Raw genomic sequence first — 25270 nt, 5'->3', positions numbered from 1 at the left:
AAATCGAAATTCAAAAATGCGTAGTAAAGATTTCGACATGGATTTAAACAATTTTCGCACGAGATGCATAAAATTGAGATCTGTATATATATTATTGAGGACGGACCTATCGCAAATTGAGAAAAAAAAGGAACACAAAATCATGAGAATTTAACTACATTTTGTATGAACACAGGACAAAGGAAGCTTGGGCGATTAACACAGACTTACCCGATTCGGACCCTATCGATTTAGATTTGTGAGATGGAAACTGACCACCGCCTTGAGCCGGAAAGCAGAACATCTTATGGAAGCACAATCGATATTGATGGAAGGGGTGTTCGGATTTACGAGTTGATAGGAGATAGAATTAAGCATCAAAAGAAATTCAGATACGTCTTTTGGAACCTGAGAGGGGTATAAAAGATGGAACACATCAGTCAGGAGACAGTCGCGCCGAGGATTCGAAAAGTTGTTACGTGGCAGTACTACGTCTTTGGTAGGATTAACAGTGAAAAATCTTTAAGTGTTAAATTTTAAATAAGCCCTGGACTTAGGAAAATTTTGTGAAAAATACAAGTGCTAGAGTCAGTGAAATTTAATAAGTCAGTTAAATTAAATCAAACAGTGAAAATAAATACAGTTTAAACTCAGTGCTTTAAAAGTAAAGTGTGAAGTGCTTAAAAGTGTTAAAAGTGGATAGTGCAAAAAGTGTTAAAAGTGAATAATTAAAATTTAAAAATAATTATTTCATTCAAAGTGAAAACATTCAAATTAAATTTAAGAGTTTGTTATCGTTAAATTAAAGTGGATGTGCTCGTGAATTGATATTTAAAAATAGATTATAATTTTGTTTAAAATTATTAATAGTAAATACTTCATCTTAGGTTAAAAGAAACACAAAAACAAAAAAAAAGGATTCGATAATAATAAACGTTTAAACCTTTGTTCTAAAATTAACAGTTCGGAAAAGAAATTAATTTATTAAGAATCGAGATAATTAAAAGTCTGCGCAATTCGGAAAAAATTTTCTTATAAAAATATATAAAAAGAAATTTAGAATCAAAAAATTTGATCAATTAAAATCCATCGTGCGTATAGCGACAGTGTTAAAAGTGTTTGTCATTTTAACCGGAATTCTAAACATCAATCTATCATTTCGAAAAAGAATTTTAACAGCTATCATTCAAAAGCCTAAACTAGAAAAGTGTTATTAAATCAACGGGTTTTCTGGATTAGGATTTCGTTCGGAAGAAAAATCAATTATCTGCTAATTTATACGATTCAAGCGAAAATAAAATATTAAATAGGAATAAATAGTCGAAAAGATTTATTTTGAAATTAGTTGAAAAATACAATTAATTAGGTAGGATTTCTTCATCAAGGTTGTTGTGTACTACCCGACCGGAAATACCTTGACGTGGGTGAGTTTTCCTTTTATAAATAATTTTCAGGTCCCAGGAGACACAGAAGGGCTGTGAAGTGGAAGTATATCAATTGAATATTAAATTAAAACAACAAAACAAAGAATTACACATTAATATATGTATATTATGTATTTATTTATATAAAATAAAGTAATATATTGTATATAAAGAATAAATATATATGTAATGTATTTATATATTTTATTTATTAATCAAAACATCGGAATGGTAACGATTTAGAATACCTACTCATGGACATATCTATATTATTGAAAAAGAAAATATGTATTTATTAATATTCAAGACCATGTAGAATCATATACCTTATATTTATTTCTTAATATATGTAATCTTATTTAACGTATTTTGACAATCGAGATATGTGTACATATATATGTATTTATATTATCTTCATTTAACCTAGTAAATTTACTAAATTCGGAAAATGAAAAATAGTTTAACTTCAATAAAGGATTTAAAAATATTTAAATTAACAATGCACAATAAAAGTAAAGAGGCACAAATGACTTCTAAGGAATTTTAAAATAAACAAATCTCACATTTAGGTTAGTGTGTCAGGAGATGGTTATATTATTTGTTTACAAATAAAGACGTACGGGGAACTGGGTCAACTGCATAGTTTGGAAACGACCTTGGCCGTAACTAGATAATTTATCAGAGTTATAAGGATAATCATCAGGATGTTATTGTGCAATGTGCAGCGGTTTGGGTCATTCACAAATGCCTATCAATCACAAACGACAATTGAAAAATCACGGGTTAGCCAGATTTATATCAAAAAATTACATGAAACATTTAAATATCATTTTTTAGATAGTCGCATAGATTTTATTAGTTACCCGAAACAGCTGGAAGATGCGTGCTCTCAAATACTTATCATTCACAATCGACAATTGGAAAATCACGGGTTAGTAGGATTATATCGAATAATTGTACGAAACATTTGAATATTATTGATTGGGTGCTCATACAGAACCCCATCAGTTGCCTGAGACATTTGAGAGTCGAGTACTCTCTAATGTGGCAATCAACTACTTGAAACAATTGGAAAATCACGGGATAGGATGAACAAAAATTAATGTTGAACCCTGGAGGAAAAATTTAAAACAAATACAGTTCATCAAACAGGAGGCAGTGGTCGCTCCTACAACAAGACCATTAACCAAACCAAATAGAGATGACGATTCTCTTAAATAAAAACGTTAAAACCAAACAAACAAAAGCCTGGAGTTCGATAGCTCTCCAAAACAAACTATCAAATAATATCTTATTCTACTAGTATTTATTAGTATAACCTTATTCTTACGTATATATTCGGTTACCAATCGTAGGGTTTCGCAGAACTCTTCGTGCGAGATCCGAGCTCGGAATGCGAGGTAGATAGCCTCGTATTGCGAGTTATAAACCTTTCCCAAACTGTATGTATACATATATTTATTCGTATGTACTGTTTACTGGAGAATGCGGACCTGCATACAGCTTGCATTTTAGGTCTTATAGACCGCTCTCGCATTTTCTTTTAAACGTGGAATGAGGATTCACGACCCGTAAGTCCACACCAACCGTGAGTATATGATTGTATATAGGACGAAACCGGTTCGCCCTAAGTAAATTGTAGTCCAAGGAGGGGTCGGAATTTGGGGGTATCGGGACTCGAGGGGAAACTTGAAGGCAGTACATGATGACGTGGAAGGCTCTTTGGGACGCGATAACTTAGGTATCAATCAAAGAGCCGTGTCAAAGGATTGTGCAAATTTCTTGTTGACTCACGATCATCTCGTTTACTTGCAGGAGGATTTGGAGCCAAATTATGCCAGCAAATGGGCTATTCCGAGTTCGTCAAATATGCAATTAACTAATTACATTAACCTACTAAATCAATCTTTACATGTACCTTATAGCAGCAGAATCAAAAAGGAGTGGCGCCAAACAGACCCAAGAGTTTACCAAAATCAAATTTACTAACAATTAACCATTTGAGTTATATCAAATTACCTGTCCAAATAAACATGTATAATATCTTTTATCAGCGTTTAACTACGATTTTGTTAGGGTGCAGGGAATCAGAAAATTACAATAGGAAAGTTAGCTCATCCAGAGAATTCATTTAAGTCTAGGTTTGCAATGGAAAGACCAATTAAATTGTGAAACTCAACACCTCGATCAGAACCAAGGGGGTTACCACAAAAATGAAGGTAATTAAAATCCTATATCATAAATCAAAAAAATTACACAACGTTTGATGGAATTTAATTACAATATAAATACGGAAATATTTGCGTTCAAGTTCGTAAATAACGTATTAATTAGTTGAGTACATATGTCTATGAAGATATATAGTACAAGAGAGCTTTAAGTAGCTTTCTGTAGATATCAAAGAAAAGGGTCCAATTTTCATGGAGGCTTATGTGTTGTAGGGGAGGAATTTTCCATCCCTGCGAACACATATGCAAAGCCTTAGAGAAAAAAATAAATATCGGTCATAGCCAAGAGAGAAGAAAATTTTATATTGTTTTAAACAAATAAAAATAAAAGAAAATGGTGAAAAGGCGAAAATATCACAAGCGACTGTTTTTTGCCTTTTGCGAAGCAATGAAAATGAGAGATAATCAAGGGGGTTCCGATAACGCTTCCATTTTCTAAAGAATTTTAATTTTTCGTTTGTTATTTTTATTAAGGCTGCCGTGTACCATAGTGGATATTTTCCAGATTTCACAACTTTCTTAGGAATAAACGTTTCGATAATCTGTTCAATTATAACATAAAACGAATTTAACGCTGTATTTACATCCGGTGCATTTATAACGGTTGACTAGTCGGTTTTTTTCAGTCTCTCATTGATCTCTGCATAATCTGCTTTATGGAATAATTTTATTTTTCGAGGAGTTGAGAGGGTTGCAATAGTGGATGGAAATTCTAGTTCTACAATCAATGATTTATGATGAGCATCTTCTTTAACTAATGGGTGGTCGGCAAGCGACACATTAACTGAAGTGTTACAGAAGACGAGGTCCAAAATTCGACCGTATTTGTTAGGTAAATGGTTAAATTGGGTTAAATTTGCAAAAGATAAGCAGTTAAGTAACGCGAGTGCGCATTGCTCTCTATTACTTGGCATTTGTTGATTATTCCATTCGATATTGGGCATGTTATAGTCGCCAATGATTAAAAACTTGTCATTGGGAAAACGGATTGTTAAGTCAGAAATAGTATTGGTATGACTAGTAAATAATGCTAATCTTTCTGATGATATTAATTTTGGACCGACGCTAGGTAAATACACACAGCACATATGAATATTATAACAATGACGATTTGATTTTGATGTATTGACAGTTATCCAGATATCCTCAGCGTCTGATTTCCAAGAGCGAGGGGTAACAAAAAATTCTTTTTTAATTCCCATGAGTACGCCTCCGCCAGTTGATTTACTAGTGCGGTGTATATCCCTATCATTTGTGTAAACAGAATAGCGATTATCGAATAATTCCTCATCTCGGATACTATCAACCAACCAACTTTCGGTAATGAAGATCATGTCATAATTATTGAGCAGTATATTTTGATGAAATTCTAGTGTTTTCGAGCGCAAACCTCTTGAATTTTGATAAAAAATTATTAATGAATCATGCATTGTGAATTTTCGGTAATTACATTATTATGTTCGGTTTCTGTAGAATATATTTGAAGAATATTATATTCTAGAGTTATGTTATTAGTCGATAATAATGATAAAATTTAATTCAATTGGTAGAGTGCTGGATCGTTTAGTACATATTTGGGTTCGAATCTCAGTTGCGACCGTTATCTTTTTTTGCTCGTATTCTATTTTAATTCAGTTAGTATTTTTATTTTATAAATTTTAAAAGATTTCAATTTTGGTGATTTTCTCAACTACCATACTAGGCTCATGAGCGTATTATGTAAGTCGTACATGATCTATCTAAGAATGACAAAAAAATGTTTTGTAAAACAGATAATATTACTTAAGGAAAAAATACATGATATGGTAAAACAAAAACATATTGTTATGGAAACCATATTAGAAATAAAAATAAAGATTAAACTGATAAAAAGATATGTTAAAGAAAATAGAAATAAAACTATCAAAAATAAGATTAAAATACATTCAAAATTATACCAATTATTTTATATCATTTTTTTTTGTTCTTTAACACAGCTTAATCGTGATACGTACTTATCTAGAAATCTACCTTTCATTGTTATGTAAATGGTTTCTCCAATGTTAGGAAGCACGAATATTTTCACTTTGTTTCCGCCGCAGGCCGCATGAGTTATGTATTTCTGTACAACAGTTGTTTTAGGAATGTTTTCAAAGTCGACCTTTTAATAGAATGAACGATGATGAATTAGATAAATTTAAACTTTATGCAAAGTGGAAAGATACCTCAACGATGAAAACTAAATAAGAAAACTATAGTGATCTATTTTGTAATTTAAAAAAATATTTTCACACAATTTCCCTCAGTCATATACTTTTTGTTGAATATTGAGTATAGACTAATATGTACATGGTTTCTTGTCTTTATACAGGGTGTATCGGCACGTACCCGACAAACTTTAACCAGCTTTTCCTCAGCACATTTGGAGTAAAAAATGTTAAGGGCACTTTGCTGTCCGGTAACATTTTTTTTCAATTAAAAACAAAAAATTATAAAAAAATCCACACTCCGTCACTGTCATTGGCATTGTTTCTCGTTTTCAACAGCTGTTATTAGCAAGTGTATCAAAAAGCATCTTCGCTGTTTCATACACACTAAATAATAATAGTTAAAAATGAGACGAATGGTGCCATACTATTTCGTTGTGATTGTAAAAGCGCGCCAATGTAGGTACGTACGTACATTATTCAACGAAACTCGAATAAAATATTGCCAAATGTTTTAAAACATTATGTTTGTTTTAAAACTTTGACAAAGGATAAAACTGTGGTGACATGTGGTGAAAATATGAATGAAAATTTTTTTATTAAAAAAAAAAAGTTACCGGACAGCAAAGTGCCTATAACATTTTTTACTCCAAATGTGCTAAGGAATAGCTGGTTAAAGTTTGTCCGGTACGTGCCGATACACCCTGTATATAAAATTATGTTTATGCAGTAAGCATATATTTTTTTAAATACATTATTTCATCCTTGATCCTTCAAGCTTTCAGGCATTTCATTGTATATCTTTAATCCTTTATACATTAAGCAATTCTGTTTTTATCATATGCGGCAATTTAATTCTATTTACATTTCTGGTTTTATAATTATGAATATTTTTATTCATCCTTTAAGTATTTAGGCATTTGGTAATTCATATTTTTGTGAATAAGAATTAAGTCATTATATAGCTGTCACGTTTTTTATTGGAATCCATTTCAGCCCCTCTCTCATTTGATTAATCTTTGTATATTTGCCTGTCATAGTATACATCTCATTGCTCTATTTTGAATAAATTCCAGCTTGTTCAGGTTTCCTTCATTGGCCAAATATAATATCGTGGAGGTTGGATTTTTCATAGAATTTGAACAATTCATCAAATTTCAATGATGATTTTAAAGTTCTGTGAAGGTTCGAATTTCAAGTTCTATTTTTATATTTCCCAGTTATTTCACAAAACTTAAATAATAATAGAACTTGAATAGAACCTTCAAAGAACTTGAAAATCTACTTTTGATTTTGATGAATTGTTCAAATTCCTTAATGTGGAGAATTTATAGTTTAAAAAATGAGTTCTGTAGTGTTTCTATTCAATGTACGAGTATATTATACTTTTTGATATCTTCTTTACCACATATTCAAATTTGCTGTGAAATTTAGTATTTAATCCAATATTACACTTAGATATTTGTTTTTTATTATCTTTATGCACTATTTAAGCATATTTTATATAGGTTTTCCTAATTGGGTTACTAAGTTGTGAGGCCAAAGGGTATAGGTTGGGGAAGGAGATGGGGAAGAAACTAGATAGTCAGATCTAGTCACCAAATACGGTTAAATTCATTTCAAGCAACGTTTCGATCCTAAATGGTGGTCTTTCACCAGGGTGATACTGAGAGCGTCTACTACTTTGAAAATGTTTTTCTTTTCAACTAAAATTCGAGTTTGGTGTTGATCGCTAGAATTGCGAATATGCAAATTTAAATTCGACACGCGATCTTCCAATTATTGTGTTCCTTTTTAAGCGGAAGAGACGGAAAAAAAATGTAGACTTGCGACCAGCCGAATATAATAACGTGGATGGATTTTGGTCCGGCATGTCTGATTATGTAAGCTATATCACTAGGTTTACAATAATATTAATATTATTTACGTCAAAACTGAGCGGGTTTCAATTAGGGTTGCCACCTTTAAAAAACAGTAGACCCGGAGATTTCAGAATTTTTTTATTAAAATAAATCTTTTTGATGAAAATGACATAGCTAGTGCTAAGCTGATTTGGGCCAGCTTAGAACTTGAAACCATATTTCTCATTCTGAAGGCATTGTTTAAGCATCTTTTCTTGCTCAGGTTTCTTCAAAACTTCAAAAATTCTTGGCAATTCAAATTGTAATTAATCTTCACAATTAACTCTGCCTTCACCATATCCACTGACAAGCAGTTTCGCTCGTTTGTCCACAAATTTCCCATTAAAGAAAAGACGCGTTCAACAAAAGCATTGCTTATAGGGATTGAAATTTTTTTTTTTTTTGTAATTATTTTTTATTTTTAATAATATGTTTACATGGTACATAATTCATTTTACATCTTGGGTATTTTTACTACTCTTCCATTGAAAGCATTTGCTTGTATTTTCCAATTATTTTTGGCAGTTTGGTGAAGGTTGAGGTGACTTTGAATAACTGAATCCATCGTAAATCAACAGGCAATGTGGAATCATTAGATTGTACGAACTGAGGAAATACTTGGTTTAATTTTCGGGTCTCGTCATAAAGTTTATCTTCGTCGAAATTTTTCAAACCAAGTGATTCGACAGCTTCCACAGTATCTTCGTAACTTTCTGCACTTTTTTTTTTTTTTTTCCATTATTTCTGGCTTTCACCCTTCAAGGGTGTTCTTGGCCATCATTTAAAATTATTGAGAAAGGTGTATTGAAAGTTGAATTTAAATATTAATTTTATTTAAATAGGCAAATTTCAAAATTATAATGAAAATTGGAGTCGAGTTCAGACTTAAAAGAGATGAAATGTTGAATGGAGGGGAGGCAATTTTAGTTAAGGCTTGATAGAAGAGAGGATATTTGTTTAGAGAGGGACAACCAAAAAATATGTGATCTAAAGTTCCCACTTCTAGACCACAGAATGTACAATCTGGGGAGTCAAGGACGTGAATTTTAAAAAGATGGGAAGGAACGGAACAATGACCGATCCTCATTCGAATGAGTGAAGAAATTTCTTTTTTGGAAAAATGAGGGAATTGCTGAAACCACGGTTTTGATGGAATAGTCCTTTGTATTGAGGCATAGCAGGCTCCCTTGGATTGACTAGCAATGTGCCAATACTCTGACCAAACATTGCGGGATCTTTCTTTGATGATGGAAAAAATGTCAGATAAGGGAATGTGGTTTACGAGGGTAACAACAGGGTTGGACGCTCCTTGTTTTGCCAAGGCATCCGCAATATCATTACCCATGATACCAACATGTCCAGGAATCCAAATCAGAGTTACAGATTTACCAGAGCTTTGAATGGATGCTATCATCTCTCGAATAAGGCATACAAAATGATCATCAGGATGAAGAAGAGGACTGGATTTAAGTTTTTGGAGGGAACTGAGAGAGTCAGAGAGAACGAGGGAATGTTCAAAATTATTTTTGATTATATATTTGAGAGATTCTATTATTGCAATGCACTCAGCTGAAAATATTGAAAATTGATTTGAAATTGAATGAAATATTCTATCATTAGAATTATTGTGGTAAACGTTAATACCTATACCACAGTTAGGAGAGTCGGGAGATTTGGATCCATCAGTAAATAAAAGAGAAAAGTTGGGCCATTTAGATAAAATAATGTCATTGAACATATTATTGACAGTTCGGGCCGGGAGATTGGAATGACTTTTAAAGATTCCGATCCCTTCTATTATTGTTGGGGATAGGGTGACGTGACTATATTTTAGTTTGTATAAGGGAAGTAGATCATTTTGGATGATGTGGAGCTCTGAGAGAGACTTAAAATTTTTACAGATGTCAGGAATAGGTTTAGTTGAAGCTCTGATTGTAGATGAATGGGTTGAGTCAATGAACAACGAGACGCTGGGGATAACCTGATGACATTTAGAATTTAAACATTTAAGAACAAATTTGTCAGCAAATAGTTGACGCCTTAAATAAAGAGGAGGATCAGAACATTCTACTTGAAGGGAATTGATGGGTGACGATTGCATCGCTCCAGTTATTATTCGCAAAGATTTAGATTGAATTTTGTCTAATTTATTAAGTACATTTTTTGAGGCGGTACTAAAAAGTGGGCAGGCATAGTCGAGATGGCTTCGAATAAGTGCATTGTAAAGCAACTTAATGCAAGTAGGGTGAGCTCCCCACCAAACGCCAGATAATGATCTGATGATATTTAAATTTTTTTCGCATTTAGTAACTAAATTATTAATATGGGAAGACCATTTAAGTTTCCTATCAAATGTTACTCCCAAAAATTTTACTTCAGAAGCGTTGGAGATTGGAGAATTTTTAAATAAAATTTGAACGGGGGGGTTTTTATGGCGGTTTGAGAAGGTGACACACTGAGTCTTTTGGATTGAAAGTTCAAGACCATGTAACGTGAGCCATGTGCAAAGGGCATTCATGGCTTCGTTAAGATATTTGACGGCGAGAGGGATGATTTTGGATGATAAGAAGAAAGCTATGTCATCTGCGAACTCGATAATTTTTATTTGTGGGGGAATAGTGACATGCATATCATATGTGTATATATTATACAGTAAGGGGGACAATACATCGCCTTGTGGTAAACCCTTCCAAATAGACCTACTTTGAGGAGAAATATCTGGAAGTTCAATGAAAATTTTTCTATCTAGAAATAGATTAATAATTGATTGGACAAACATGGGGGGAAGGCCAAGGCCTAGAAGTTTTTTTTTCAGGATTGGGATGGAAACATTGTCAAAGGCGCCTTCTATATCTATAAAGACGGCAAGACAAACTTCCTGTTTAGAAATTGATAAATTAATATCAGTGCTGATGATGGCAAGGTTATCCTGAGTGGATTTTTTTTTCCTAAATCCAAATTGAGATGGAGAGAGAAGCTGTTTACTCTCGACAAAAAATTCTAATCGGTTTTTAATTAATTTTTCATAAAGTTTACTGAGGGTGGATGAAAGAGCGATTGGCCTGTAGTTGGATCCAAAATTTGGAGATTTGTTTGTTTTTAAAATAGGGATGATTATTTGAGAACTCCAGTCATCAGGCATTATACCAGTCTGGAAGATTTTATTTAAGATGCTTAAGAAGTGGTTTAGAACATTATCATTACTATTTTTGATTATGCTGTAAGGTATACCATCTCTGCCTGGAGATGAGTCCATGACTGTTGATAAACAATTTTTTAGCTCAATTAAGGTGAATGGAGAGTCTAGCCAATGATTAGACATGGGAGTATTATAGATGGGCGTTATTTCATCTAAGTTAGGAACAGAAGGGGGGGCAATTTTGTCCAAGAATTCATCTATCCATTTAGAATGGGACGCTCGAGGAGATGGTGAACTGAAGGAGGATCGAAATCTTCGGATCATAGACCAAACTTCCGAAATTGGAGTGTTCGGAGATACTGAACTGCAAAAGTTGTACCACCCGGATCTTTTTTTTGACCTCAATACCCTTTTGGCATTGGATTCAGCGTTTTTGTATATAAGATAGTTCTCCATAGTCATATTGTAACGATAGGAAAAAGATTTAGCTTTCCGAATTCTTACTACTTTGGAACATTCCTCATCCCACCAGGGAGTTGGAGGGAGTTTTTTGAGAGATTTAGTTTTAGGGGGAGGATTTGATTTATTTATTGCAGTTATGAGCAGTGATTTGAAGTTATTATAATCATCTTTGACGGAAAATATATCGGTGGCGGGTGAATTTAGTAGGAACTTGTCCATATGAGAGTTAAATTCATCCCATTTGGTGTGTTTCGTTTTAATCTTTGTCGAAATATGAGACTTGTCCGATTGGAAAGAAGTTTGATAAGTAATGATGATCGGGAAATGATCACTGGAGCAAGGGTCGGGGGACACCACCCACGAGGAGAGAGAAGCCAGACTAGTAGAACATATCGAGAGATCCACTGCACTGGGGTTTGTGCTGGGGCGTGAGATCCTAGTAGGAGATCCGTCATTCAAAAGGAAAAGGTTGGATTGATCTAGGAAATCCATCACACTTCGACCATCTCGGTCGGAGAAAGCAGAACCCCAGACGGGGGAATGGGCATTAAAATCGCCTAATATAAAGAAAGGAGGGCTTAGTTGACTTACAATTTGCAACCAAGTTTGTTTATTGAAGTGGGCTGTTGGGGGAAGATAGACTGAAATAAAGGATGTGTCCTTTATTTTAGCTGCAACCATTTGGAAGTCAGCATTGGGGGGTTTGATATTATTTATTGGGGAAAATGATATGGATTTTTTAATAAAAAGGGCAGCACCGCCGCCCGAACCTTCCGGGCAATCGTCGCGGAGACAGGAATACCCTCCCACATTAAAGTGGGTGGATGGAGTAAACCAAGTCTCCGAGATAGCAGCCAAAGAAATAAAGTTGGAATTTAATAGGTTAAGGAGATCAGATTTGTTAGAAATAGCACTTCGGCTATTCCACTGAAGTATTCTGACATCTTGAAGAGCCATTTTGAATAAATGATTTTAATGTGGAAATAATAGTAGCAGCGTTGGACGGTAGATTAGTTTGAGAAGAAATAAGGTCAATTAGAAGCATAATAAGAGTTTGGATAAATGAAGAATTGTCTTGGGAGAGTTTTTCAGAAAGTTTAAGAGAGTTCATTGAGGAAGGATTATAATTATTTGCACACCCATTTGTGGCATTTGAAAGAGGTGAACCATTGGGATTTAAGAGCAGTGAGTTGTGTTGTTGCTGATCGTATCCAGGAGCCGGTTTAGAGATAGCGTTTTTGTATGTGAATTTAGTTGAACGAGAAGAAGTTGTTGTAGTGGAGGGAAGAGGGTTGGATGAGGAGTTGCTGGATAAAGCCTCAGCAAATGATTTTTTGACAGGCGGGAATAATTTAGAAGCCTGCAGAAAAGACAAGTTCTGAGAGGCCATTGAAATTTTAATATTTTTTTGGCGAGATTGTTCTGGGCAAGATGTGTTGATAGCTGTATGTGAGCCTGAGCAGTTAAAACATTTAGGTGAGGAGGAAGAAGGACATTGGTCAGCTGCGTGGTTTTCTCCACATTTAAAACATCTGGGTTGAGATCTGCATGCAGCTTTGGTATGACCAAAACGGCAGCAATTGAAACATTGAGTGGTGGGATATGTATACATTTCAACTGGTAATGAGTTGAAGAATAAATATATATGGGAGGGAAGAGATTGACCTTCAAAGGTGATAACAACAGATTGGGAGGGCTTCCAGGTAATTATACCCTCAGAGGAGTCCTTGTAATTTAGCCTCCTGGCTTTTATGGGATTGCCAATATGTTGGGGGGTTGAAAGTGAAGACAGAATTTCTTCGATGGACAGATCGGTCGAGATACCTCTGACCAGGCCCATGCGAGTGACATTAAAAGTAGGGATATATGCCTTGAACTTTGAATTAGATGAAATGAAGATATTTTTGATGAAACTGTTGGCAGCTGGCCCTGAGAGGAATTCGACGGAGATTCGGAAGCGACCCTCGGCTTTTACACCTCCAGGTTTGATTGAAAGATTCTTGCTATTTGATAGGAATTTGCCAAATTCAAGAGGGTGGATGGTTTTTCCTTGCTCAGTTTTTTGGGCGTATGCTATGAATGGGCCACGGGAATGAGGAGAATAAAAGTTTGTTGGAGGAAGTTGAGAAAGTGCTGGTGGGGACAGTGAAGTCGAAGGCAAGTCAAGTTTTATTGGGGAAGAAGGAGTAAATTTCCTTTTTTTGGTAGAAGTCAAGATGACAGAATCACTGTCAGAAATTTCTACATTTTCCCTGTCTGGGGGGTCTGGAGAGGGATCTGGGGGCTTTGTAGGGGCTCCAGGGGGGAAATCTTCCTCCATTATTCACAACAGTAAACAACTACAATAATAGTATGAAAAATGACAGAAGTAAAAAAGTTTATAAATATCTGGAAATCAGCAGCGAAAAGTGACTCCTGGAAGATCAGGAGGGAGAAGAAACCTCAAGGCACAACACACTACACTTTTTTTTTGCCAGAAAACAAAAAAGAATGGTAAAAAATTAATTTTAGATAGAGCAAAACAAAACAACTGATGACAGCCAAATGTTATTGTTGCAATCCAACTTTCTGCACTTGTTAGATCGAATTTGGAAAAGATTTTTAATACAGAATCCTCAAAATCATAATATTTCTGTATGTATTCAAGAGTTCTCCTGTAAACCTCATTGGCTTCTTTTTTTAATTAATCCTGATCAGAAGGCCTCAAAAACTTTATGTTTCTCATTATTTTGGCACCGTAAAATTCATCATGCAGTCGGCTTTCAACCTTGTCTTTTATGTTTCTCATAATTGGGTGCAACTCAGCAGCTGTCACGGAGTTTTTTTATAGCAATATTATGGGTTCTTGAAATATAAATAACATTCCTGTAGTGTGATCTTTGTAGATAAACTTCTAGCGTCATTGGATTTGCCTTCGCCACACTCTTTTACGAATTCCCATATTATTTTATGGCATGTTGCTTGACCACGACTTTTAAAATACGCTGATACAGCAGGCCACGACAATGTCAAACGGTCAACAGCTCTCCCCAAACTTAACCATCTAGTTGGCCCATGTCGTAAAACTTTTCTGTATTCTATTTCGACCTCCTCAAAAAATGTTTGTAATTCTCTCGTGCATTTTGCACTGTTCGAAAATTCCGCATACACTTTTATAATCAAGTTTTCCACGTCTATGTTAAAGCTTTCATGCCATTTCTTCCAGCGTTGTGAAGAACATGACAGTTACAATTTGCTTTAACGAATTTGGTGTCAGAATATTTCTCATTAATTTTTTGGTCAGCGCAGTGATGGTCGTCTTTCGCTTCGCTGCCACTGCCCGGTCTGACCCGGAGATAGTAGCCCGGACATGTGCCATGCAAACCCGTAGACTCCGGGTCAAACCCGGAAAGGTGGCAGCCCTAGTTCCAATTCGGGACCAAATCGGAATACCATCATGTTTGTGAAATCTTTGGGAAACGGTTCTAACCGAATTTATATCTACAAAAAAGCCAACGGCACAAAATATACTATGAGCATTTTCGTTAAGAAAGACGTTAGTTTTGATATGTGAATATTTTTTTGCATTTGGTTGAAAAATCGACGGCCTCCGTGGTCGAGGGGTGAGGCTCTCGACTAGCAATCCAAAGGTCGCGGGTTCAAATCCCGGCGTGCATAAGTAACATTTACACAAAACAAAGCATAATTGACTAAATAAATTACCCACTAGTTTTGTGAACCGAGAATAGTATAAAATTTTACTTACGGCTAAAAAGAAACAAAAATGTGCTAACTTTTAATATTCTTTGCAAACTTTTTCGATGGCATTCAAATAAGTACCCGCCATTAAAATTCCGATTTCACCAATTATTAAAAAAATATATCACGGAAATAAAATAATGCTGAAACTTTTAAAATGGCGTAGATATTTGTGACAACTTCTAATATTTTGGCAAACATTTTCAGGAGTTCATTGGCCAGATCGACCCTAATCATATTACGTAGGTACCTGATACCTTCTGCCAAACATGAACACAAAAGGATCCGTGTTCGGCTTTTTGGCATGCAATCAGCTCCGATGCTTTATTTGTTGCCAGTCAATTTAATAATAAATAAAAATTTCCTAGTCAGTTCGCAATATGTAGGTACATATTATTGTACCCCTCGTTTTAAAATCTGACTCCTCAAATCTGATGACTCGTAAAATGTATGCCCAAATATTATATCGTTCACTGCGAGAATATTATTTGTTATTGTCCGGGTAATCAATGTTATCACAATGTCATAATTAATTTGGCACGTGTCATTGGCTTGATGCTTTGTCAAAATATTATTAGGTACAGCACACTAGTTCTATTATTATGGTAAAAGTAGTTGTAATAATTCTATCAATTATGTGATATAGGTACACACTTCCCATTTAGCATTTTGGAATGTTGTAAGACAGAAAGAAAAGTAAGGGAGAGGAATAAGAAGAGGATTACAGAAAACCTAATTGTTCTCGAACTCCTAAGTTCATCTAAAAGTACCCACTCGAAACACTTTATCCAGTTCCTACCTCACCGTAACCATCACCATACTTTAAAAAGTATTTGAATTATGGAACATGACGATTAAAAATAAATAGCGCAAATTCGAGTGCGTTTGTTTTTGAAAACAGAAGAAGGATTGGGGCTACCTTGGAAGCAGGGGGTATAACTCCGATCGAAAATTGGAACCGTAGAAAAGACACGGTAATCTCCATGGCTTGTGACGTCATATTGTTGCCTAACTATATCCACCAATGAAAAACTCTGAATAAAACTTTTGCTAGCTGAGTGGTACATCTATGGTGGTTTAATATTTTGATCTCGAACTACGCAGTTGTCGTGTAGGTTTGGCGGATTTTAATATATTGTTTATCAAATATTAGCGATATGTCCGTCAGTTTGTGGCTCTCATTTCTCAATTGGAAGCAAAAGGCCGAGTGATTCATTATGAAAATACGCGTTAACAACGCTTAATCTTGACATCTCGAACACAAAATAGAACACGTGTTTGTAACCAAAAAACCGGTGAGTATATCCCGTTGTTCCTAATTTGCTAATTTGTAATAGCCTTAATTTAACTTAAACGCAGAAATGAATCTATTTTCTTTTTCAGACAGTATTTGTGTTCCTGCCAGGAATGTGCGTATTGTGAGGCCGTACTGGATCGTGATTATATCATGCTAGGTAAAATTCCATCTTTCTACCTTATTCACTAATGATTTAACCTGTAACTACCTATAATTTATTGTCTAGCTGAAATAAAAATGATTAAAATGTAACTGAGTTTTTCATTTTCCTGTCGTGACGTAGTATTTTGACATTTCAAATATTTTTATTTTGAAAATATTTTAGGCTAATAAGTAGGCACCGAATGAGAATTATATTGTGTATGTTTGCGCCTTTTCCTCTATCCTCGTCGATGGTGTGTGACGTAGTGTTGACGTAGTATATCTATGGTTAAATAGAGGACTCATTTGTTTCATACAAAAGGCCGAAGATATTGATCTAGTGATTGGTCTTCCCGTTTTCCTTCCTTCCATACCTTGTTCATACCTACACATACTGTCACCCATTTCCAGCAAACACCAATTAATTTAATTGCATTTAAATTATTTACAATTCATTTTTAAGTGCATCTGAAGCTGTAATTGGTGAACAGTTTCGGATGTAACACTAGGCCCAAGGACATATTTAAATGTTACCGTTCACAAACAAATTATTTAGCAAAATCGCCAATTTCTCGCCTACCTATATAGTTTAACAAACAAATACAAAAATTTTATACATATTTTTGACATATCAAATTTAAAATATCAAATTGGATACAATTTTTTTAAAAATTTGTATTCAATTTTAAACCATTGTAATCAATGTAACGGAAAGTTATTATTTTTCACAACCACTTTTTAATATTAACCCTTGCGTATAAAAATTAAAACTTATCATGTACCCAGTGTGAAATTGCCGTAAAAGAGTCGATTAATCAAATAAAGTAATTGGCTATTCTGATCTGGTGACTAAACATAATTAACCATTTAAAGCACACTTTTGAAATGGGAATTTAGATGAGGAAATCAATTAAACAAACGCGAAGATGAGGAAATCAACAAACAAAAAAATTGAAGATGAGTAAATCAAACATGAAGATAAGAAAATCATAGAAAAATATGATAAACAAACACAACAAGGTTGTACGCTTGGACTGGAATCGTAATTAATAAATGATATAATAAAGGTGGTTTCTTATCAACACAATTTTAGGAGTATCATCTACTCTAGAACGATTTTCAAACATACATCACGTACCTTTAATTTATAACGAACCTGGAATTAAGAGCAAATAAGCAAAGTTATCTGACGTGGAAAGATTGATTCTTTTGTTTACCCAAATCGACGCTCTCAGACAACTTCAGCAGTAAATATATTATCAAATAGGATAATGTTACGAAGAAAACAGAACAGTACCTTGAGCATTCTAATCTCCCTTAGGGCAATCTTCCGGATGAGAGGGTCATCCTCATTTTCCACGAACTTCTTAATGGCCACCATCTCCCCGGTGTCCCTGTTCCGGCACTTGTACACCAGCCCGTAAGAGCCCTCACCCAGCTTGGAGATCTTCTCGTAGCGCTCCATCAGGCGGCTGCTGGCGCGAGACCTGAAATTGGACATTAAACAATCAACCTTCAATGTTATACCATACCCATCCAACATTTCTAAAATAGACTATGTTTCTGAAAACCAATTGATACGCTTATAGCTTCTCCGTAATAAGTTCGGGCATAACGCTAATAAATTATAATTATTTTATTACCTACATCCTATTTGTTCCCACCTTGCCATCGGGATATAGGGATTTCGTTCGACCGGCGCGGACCAGTACAATTTCTACCACCTACCCATACGCGTCTCGGGTCATACATTTCAATGGACATTTCTTTCGTGGTCGATATCTAGTGACGGAAATAGATTAATACTGTGTGAGTTTGGTGCTACTACGGAGGCTGTAAGGAGATACCAGTACAAGGTAGGACTTTCCCTTAATTCTGGTGGCATCCTCAACTTCCTATTCCCGTTCCCGTATATCGATTAATTGCACCCGACACAGACGCTAAAGTTTTTCAAGAGCTATCGAAACATTGGTCCTTCGAGCCGGATAAGATTAGTTTTGCGTAGAAATTGTATTCAAATAGTTTTAAATGGTTCAATAATCGTACGATTAAAAGATTATTTCAAGTAGTTATTATTTCTTACCGCGCGCCGCGGTTGCATTTCATAGGTGGGTAGTAATTTCAGTACATGTTTCAAAATGGACAAGAATGAAACTAAGATTGCTTCTTTAAAGTTAAAAAGGCAAAGATTATTTGGGCGTATACAAGCCGCATATGATCTTATTAAAGATTTAAGTATAAGTTCAAAGTTATGTCAATTTAAGGCTAGAATGGATAAAATCGAGTCGACATATGAGGAATTTCAAAGCATACAATGCGAACTGTCGGACCTGGTTTCACTTCCCGAATTTGAGTCAAAGAATGATTATTTGGAAGTTTCCCGTGTGTTTGATGAACTGTACTTCGAGGTCACGTCGGCGCGTGACACTCTCGAGGCGAATAAGAATGGTCATAATGACTCATCAGGCGAGGAATTGCAGCGCCCGGGACGAAGTTTTCTGGCCCCAGAAATAAAAATACCATCGTTCAGTGGCCACATTAGAGATTGGCCTCCGTTTTTTTTTTTATTTATTTAGGAGTCTCGTTCACGAAAATACAGTTCTTGAAAAATTTCACTACCTACTAAGTTCTTTGAAGGGCACAGCATTATCCCTGGTTAAAAAAATTCCAATAATACGAGAAAACTATGAATTAGCCTGGGAAACATTATTAAATCAATTTTCGGAGTCGAGAGCATTATTTATACACTATGCAAACTCTATTTTAAATTGCGATTTCACTAGCAATGTGGAGATATTAAATGGTTTACGTGAAAATCTTTCCGGTCTATACGAACTAAAACGACACAAATTATTCGAGGAATTTATTTGCCATTTTGTTTTACAAAAAATAGATTTTAATACGCGGCGGTTATTTGAATCTAGGATTGAGAAGAATGAAATTCCGAATGTCGAAAAATTAATTGATTTCTTGGCAACGCAAAACCGCGTAAATATGCTTTCAGATTTAAAAGAAAATCGTAAGTCTAAACGGGTTCTATTTGTTAAAAATGATTACACGAAGAAAATTATTTGCAATCATTGCAAAGCCGATCACCACATTACAAAATGTAAAATATTTCTTGGATTACAAGTAGACAGTAGGAGGGACTTCGTCAAAAGAGAAAAATTATGTTTCAATTGTTTAAATCCACATCTAATTAAAAATTGCCGATCTAAATTCCGATGTAGAAGTTGTAACAAGTCACACAATACGTTTTTACATAGTGACGAAAGGTCACCTTCACCGAACCGCGATTCTGAAAACGATAACTCAGCAAACTGTAATGCTGCGTACACAGTGACAAAACGCTCTATTTTACCTACCGCGCTGGCAGAATTCCTTGAAATTTCAGGACGCAGAAAACGCGCCAGAATATTAATTGACTCTGGCAGTGAAATTTCGTTCATGTCTGAAAAATTATATAATGCTTTGGGATTAAAATCGAAGAAATGGTTAGGTACTGTCACTGGGGTCAATAATGCAATAGTCAATAATGTGCAAGGTTTAGTTACTTGTAAAATATATCCCATTCAGAATCATTCTTTTGTGTCAGGACAAGCGATAGTTATTTCAAATATTACGTCCAAGCTTCCGCCCGTTAATATGCATGAACCGTTTGAAGAATTCAAACAGTTAAACCTGGCGGATCCAGATTTTCAATTTCCAGGCGATATCGACTTCTTAGTGGGGACTTACTTGATATCAAAAATATGGAGACCAGGATGTATTTCAAGCCGTAAATGTAATTTGCTGGCCGTGAATACAATATTCGGATACGTAGTCATGGGTTCATGTGTAGCACAAATGAAAGATGAAACACAGGCCTTTGTGACGTCAGCTTTAACTGCAGTCGAAAACAACGACTTAAATTACGCGGTAAGACGTTTCTGGGAAGTCGAAGAGATTTCTAACGAAATTATTCATAATAAAGATGATAGTGAATGCGAAAAGATATTTAAGGCAACGGTTAAACGGGATATTTGTGGCAGATATGTAGTAGCGCTACCTTTTAAAAATAAATCGGAAGTAAATTTAGGAAGTACATATGATATCGCTCTTAAGAGATTATATAATTTGGAAAAACGTTTGTCGTTAAATCCAACCTTAGCGGAACATTATCGTAAATATATGAAGGATTTTATAGAGCAAGGCTTCATGTCAAGAGTTACCCAATCGACTGAGATACGGAATACCAATTACATTCCCCATCATCCGGTCGTGCAAAAAATTAGTAATGATATTAAAATTCGAGTGGTTTTTGACGCTTCCTGTAAATCAGACCGACAAATTTCTTTAAACGATTGTTTATATTCAGGTCCCAAATTACAAAATGAGATAGGACAAATTTTATTAAAGTTTCGTATATACCCGGTAGTATTTACTACGGATATTCAAAAAATGTTTTTGCAAATTCGAATAAGAGAAGAAGACACTAGCTATCAAAGGATTTTTTGGCGTTTTTCTCCTTTGCAGCCGGTAGGGCAATACACACTTAGCACAGTCACGTTTGGTGTGACTTCTTCGCCCTATTTGGCAATCAGAACTTTACATCAGCTAGTGCAGGATGAGAGTGCACAATTCCCAAAAGCTTCCAAGGCACTGTTGTCGGATACATACGTGGACGATATTGTTACTGGTGATTGGGAGCCAGACAGCGCCTTTCAGCTTCAGAGAGAGCTAAAAGAACTACTTGCGAAAGGAGGCTTTCAATTAAGAAAATGGATGAGTAATTCGCTGCCGGTATTAAAGGACATCCCGAGTGAACATCGGATCCACTCAAGTGGTCAGGTTGTATTTAATGATGAAACATCTGGTTCGTTAAAAATTTTAGGTTTAATTTGGGATCCAGAAAAGGATACCTTTTCATACTCCGTGGAAGAAAAGTTAACGGTATTTTCAAAGCGTGCAATACTAAGCTGTGTTGCTCGCATATTCGATCCTATTGGATTAATAACCCCTGTGGTTTTCAAAGTAAAATGCCTTTTGCAAGAGATATGGAAAATCAAGATAGGTTGGGATGACTCGCTCCCTGAAAATATTGTCATTTTGTGGCAAAATTTCTTAAAAGGATTACCATCGTTACGTTTTTTACAAATACCTAGACATTGCAATACAATTAAACAGTCAAACTGTATTTTAGTAGGATTTTCAGATGCTAGTGAGTTGGGTTATGCTGCTTGTGTATATTTGGTTACGAAGGAAGCACACCCTAAAGTGACATTGCTTACTAGTAAATCTAAAGTTGCGCCACTGAAGACATTGTCAATACCGCGCCTTGAGCTCCTGGGAGCTCATCTGCTTTCAAAACTGATAAAAATGACGAAATCGTCGATTGAAACTCTTATACCAATTACAGATATAATATTATTTTCGGATTCTACAATTGTTTTATCATGGATTAAGGCACCTCCTCATACCTTAAAAACATTTGTCGCGAACCGCGTAATTAAAATACTCGATCAAGTCGAGGACGCAAAGTGGTATCACGTTGTTTCAAAGGAGAATCCAGCAGATTTAGCTTCTCGCGGTTTATATCCGCCTCAAATAATAGATAATGAATTATGGTTTCAAGGCCCTCCGTGGCTAGTTCAGTCGTTACAGAAGTGGCCGTTAGCCTTACCGGAAACATTAAAGGTTGAACAATTGCCAGAGGTAAAGTCTCATGTCTCAACGGTTCATGAGCCGCATGACTATTTTAAGGGCCTAGGATTTTTCCGGTTTTCATCATGGACACGTCTCGTGAATGTGGTTGCTTGGTCCCTCAGATTCATAAACAATGCTAGGCAACAGAGCAAGAGCGGTTGTAAGCGTGGAATTCTAACCTGCTCAGAAATAAACCACGCGACTATGGTCTTGTTAAAATGCGATCAGCAGTTTAATTTTCCTGCTGAATTCCAAAAGCTCAAAGGAGATGGGGTGACCACAGTGGCTTTTCAAAAATTAAATGTTTTCATTGACAACGAGAATTTACTTCGCGTTGGCGGGCGGCTCTGCAATTCTCGTTTAAATTACAATACTAAGTTTCCAATAATCCTTGCGAAGAATAGTAAAATAGCTGAGCTTCTTATATTATATTACCATAATATATATTTGCATGCCGGATCACGAACCTTGCAGTTCCTGATTCAGCAAAATTACTGGATTATATTTGCCCGCAATAAAATAAAGAATTTAGTCTCAAAATGTGTGAGATGCGCACGATTGCGAGCCTTACCATCAACTCCTCTCATGGCCAGCCTGCCAGAAGCTCGTGTCACACCGAGTCGCGTATTCAGTCGTGTAGGGGTGGATTTAGCGGGCCCATATAGCATAAAGGAAGGAAAACGCAGAGGTGCTAAAACATACAAGGCTTACTTTGCGATTTTTGTTTGCATGTCAACGAAGGCGATACATCTCGAGGTACTCTCGGATCTTTCGTCCGAGGCCTTTATCGCTACACTTAATAGATTCGTTTCAAGACGGGGTATCTGTCAAGCCATTTATTCTGATTGTGGTACAAATTTCGTTGGGGCTAAACGCCATTTGATTGGAGCACAAAAATTCTTAAATAAATGTCGTGATGATGAACTTTTAATGCGCACATGTTCGGAAAGGGGAATAGTATGGAATTTTAATCCTCCTTCCAGTCCCCACTTCGGGGGACTATGGGAAGGTAACATAAGAGTGGTAAAGAATCATTTAAAGAGGGTATTAGGAGATAGTTCGTTAACGTACGAGGAGTTTACTACTATTTTAACCAAGATTGAGGCCATACTAAACTCGCGACCGTTGTGTTCCTTATCATCAGACCCTGAAGACATTCAAGCTCTCACTCCAGGTCATTTCTTAATAGGTGAACCTCTAATTTCAATTCCCGAATATAATTATTCCGAGGTTAAGACCAACCGACTCAATCGCTGGGAACACCTGCAGAAAATCACGCAACATTTTTGGCAGCGCTGGAATACCGAGTACTTACAAGAGTTACAAAATCGCGTTAAATGGTACAAGGCTACACGTAACCTCCAAGTAAATGACCTGGTAGTCATTAAGGATACCAGGAGTCCTCCTTTAAAATGGCCGCTCGGCAGGATAAGGGAGGTGAAACCAGGTTCGGACGGGGTCGTTAGAGTAGCCTCAGTTCAAACCAACGACGGGGTATATCTACGGCCTGTGACAAAGCTTTGCCTATTACCCATAGAATAAATAGTAACGTTCGTATATATATTTTTTGTATTTTGCACGTGTAATTTTAGTTTCGCGTGCATCTAGTTTGTAAGTAATAGACTAACTGTTAGGATTAAGTTTCTTTTCATATACCTACTGTTTTCTTGTAGCTTATTTGTTTATTTTTTTTTTTTTTCGGGTTCGACCAGTTTCGATGGGTATTGAAAAATTGTTAATTTCGGCGGGCGGTATATGTTCGGGCATAACGCTAATAAATTATAATTATTTTATTACCTACATCCTATTTGTTCCCACCTTGCCATCGGGATATAGGGATTTCGTTCGACCGGCGCGGACCAGTACAATTTCTACCACCTACCCATACGCGTCTCGGGTCATACATTTCAATGGACATTTCTTTCGTGGTCGATATCTAGTGACGGAAATAGATTAATACTGTGTGAGTTTGGTGCTACTACGGAGGCTGTAAGGAGATACCAGTACAAGGTAGGACTTTCCCTTAATTCTGGTGGCATCCTCAACTTCCTATTCCCGTTCCCGTATATCGATTAATTGCACCCGACACAGACGCTAAAGTTTTTCAAGAGCTATCGAAACAACAATCAACCTTCAATGTTATACCATACCCATCCAACATTTCTAAAATAGACTATGTTTCTGAAAACCAATTGATACGCTTATAGCTTCTCCGTAACAATACCTTACAACTTGTGCTCTGATGAAATTCTCGGTTACAACAAACCGCTTAGCTTTTTTGTTGTTTAATTAACGCCTCCCAGGAAGCCATTCCTTAGGGCCTGTCATCTTTGGGTACGCTGCGTGGAGGGTCTTTTTGAGAAGAGGAAGGAGTGAACATGGATCTTGAGAAACAAATATTGTAGGAGTAAGGAAACACAGAGACCGGCAAATGGTTCCAACTCTAGAACGAGTCGTAGAAACGACCTGTACTTTTGTGACAAATTTCATTCATGTATAAATGTTGCGAGCGCGTTTGGTGTGTCAATGACGCTAGTTCCTCGGAACATCTTCCATTGAAATATCGGTAAACACAAGCATAGAATTCCCACCTCACGCCTGAATCTACAAAATGGACAGCCCGTTCCTGCACAGAGTGAAGAGTTTTCAAGTATTTTGGTTTTCCAGACCTGAGGAGGCAACCAAATTCAACGATGAGGCGCACTTGCGATGGGTATAGAGTCAACAGTTGTGTAATATTATAGTATCTGCGGGACCTGTACAGTGAGTAATACGCCCAGCTTCTGAGAGGTTAACATTTCATTCTGGCTTCGATGGGAGCTCTCGTGCTGGTCACTTAGAGTTACACCAAACAGATGAACGCATATTAGGAAGATTGCTTAGCTTACTGTAAATAGACGCAATCCTCGTTAGAATTTTATTGTATTTATCGAAAGAGCTATCAAAGTTGGTAACAATCCATCTACTTTAACTTTTTTACGTTTAACTATGGATGCCACTGTCTTTCTGCTGTCATTCGCAAATTTGAAATGGGCTCGCCTAGACTCCCGATTGTTTAATTTTATTCTGAGATTCAAAATTGACCAAATT

At 35.8% G+C, this 25270-nt stretch overlaps 1 protein-coding gene across 1 annotated transcript in view; it reads right to left on the bottom strand.

The window, feature by feature from the left end:
- Positions 1–25270, bottom strand: part of LOC149416552 (cyclin-dependent kinase-like 4) — a 104139-nt gene that overhangs the window by 31725 nt on the left and 47144 nt on the right. The window contains exon 2 of the mRNA XM_089640812.1: positions 17793–17982. Within this exon, the coding sequence (XP_089496938.1) occupies positions 17793–17982 (190 nt within the window). The remainder of the gene's footprint in view (positions 1–17792; positions 17983–25270) is intronic.

The sequence above is a fragment of the Hesperophylax consimilis genome, chromosome 16, assembly GCF_061612785.1.
Source record: "Hesperophylax consimilis isolate HC1 chromosome 16, BYU_Hcon_1.0, whole genome shotgun sequence".
NCBI lineage: Eukaryota > Metazoa > Arthropoda > Insecta > Trichoptera > Limnephilidae > Hesperophylax > Hesperophylax consimilis.
This window is presented reverse-complemented; position numbering and strand designations above follow the sequence as displayed.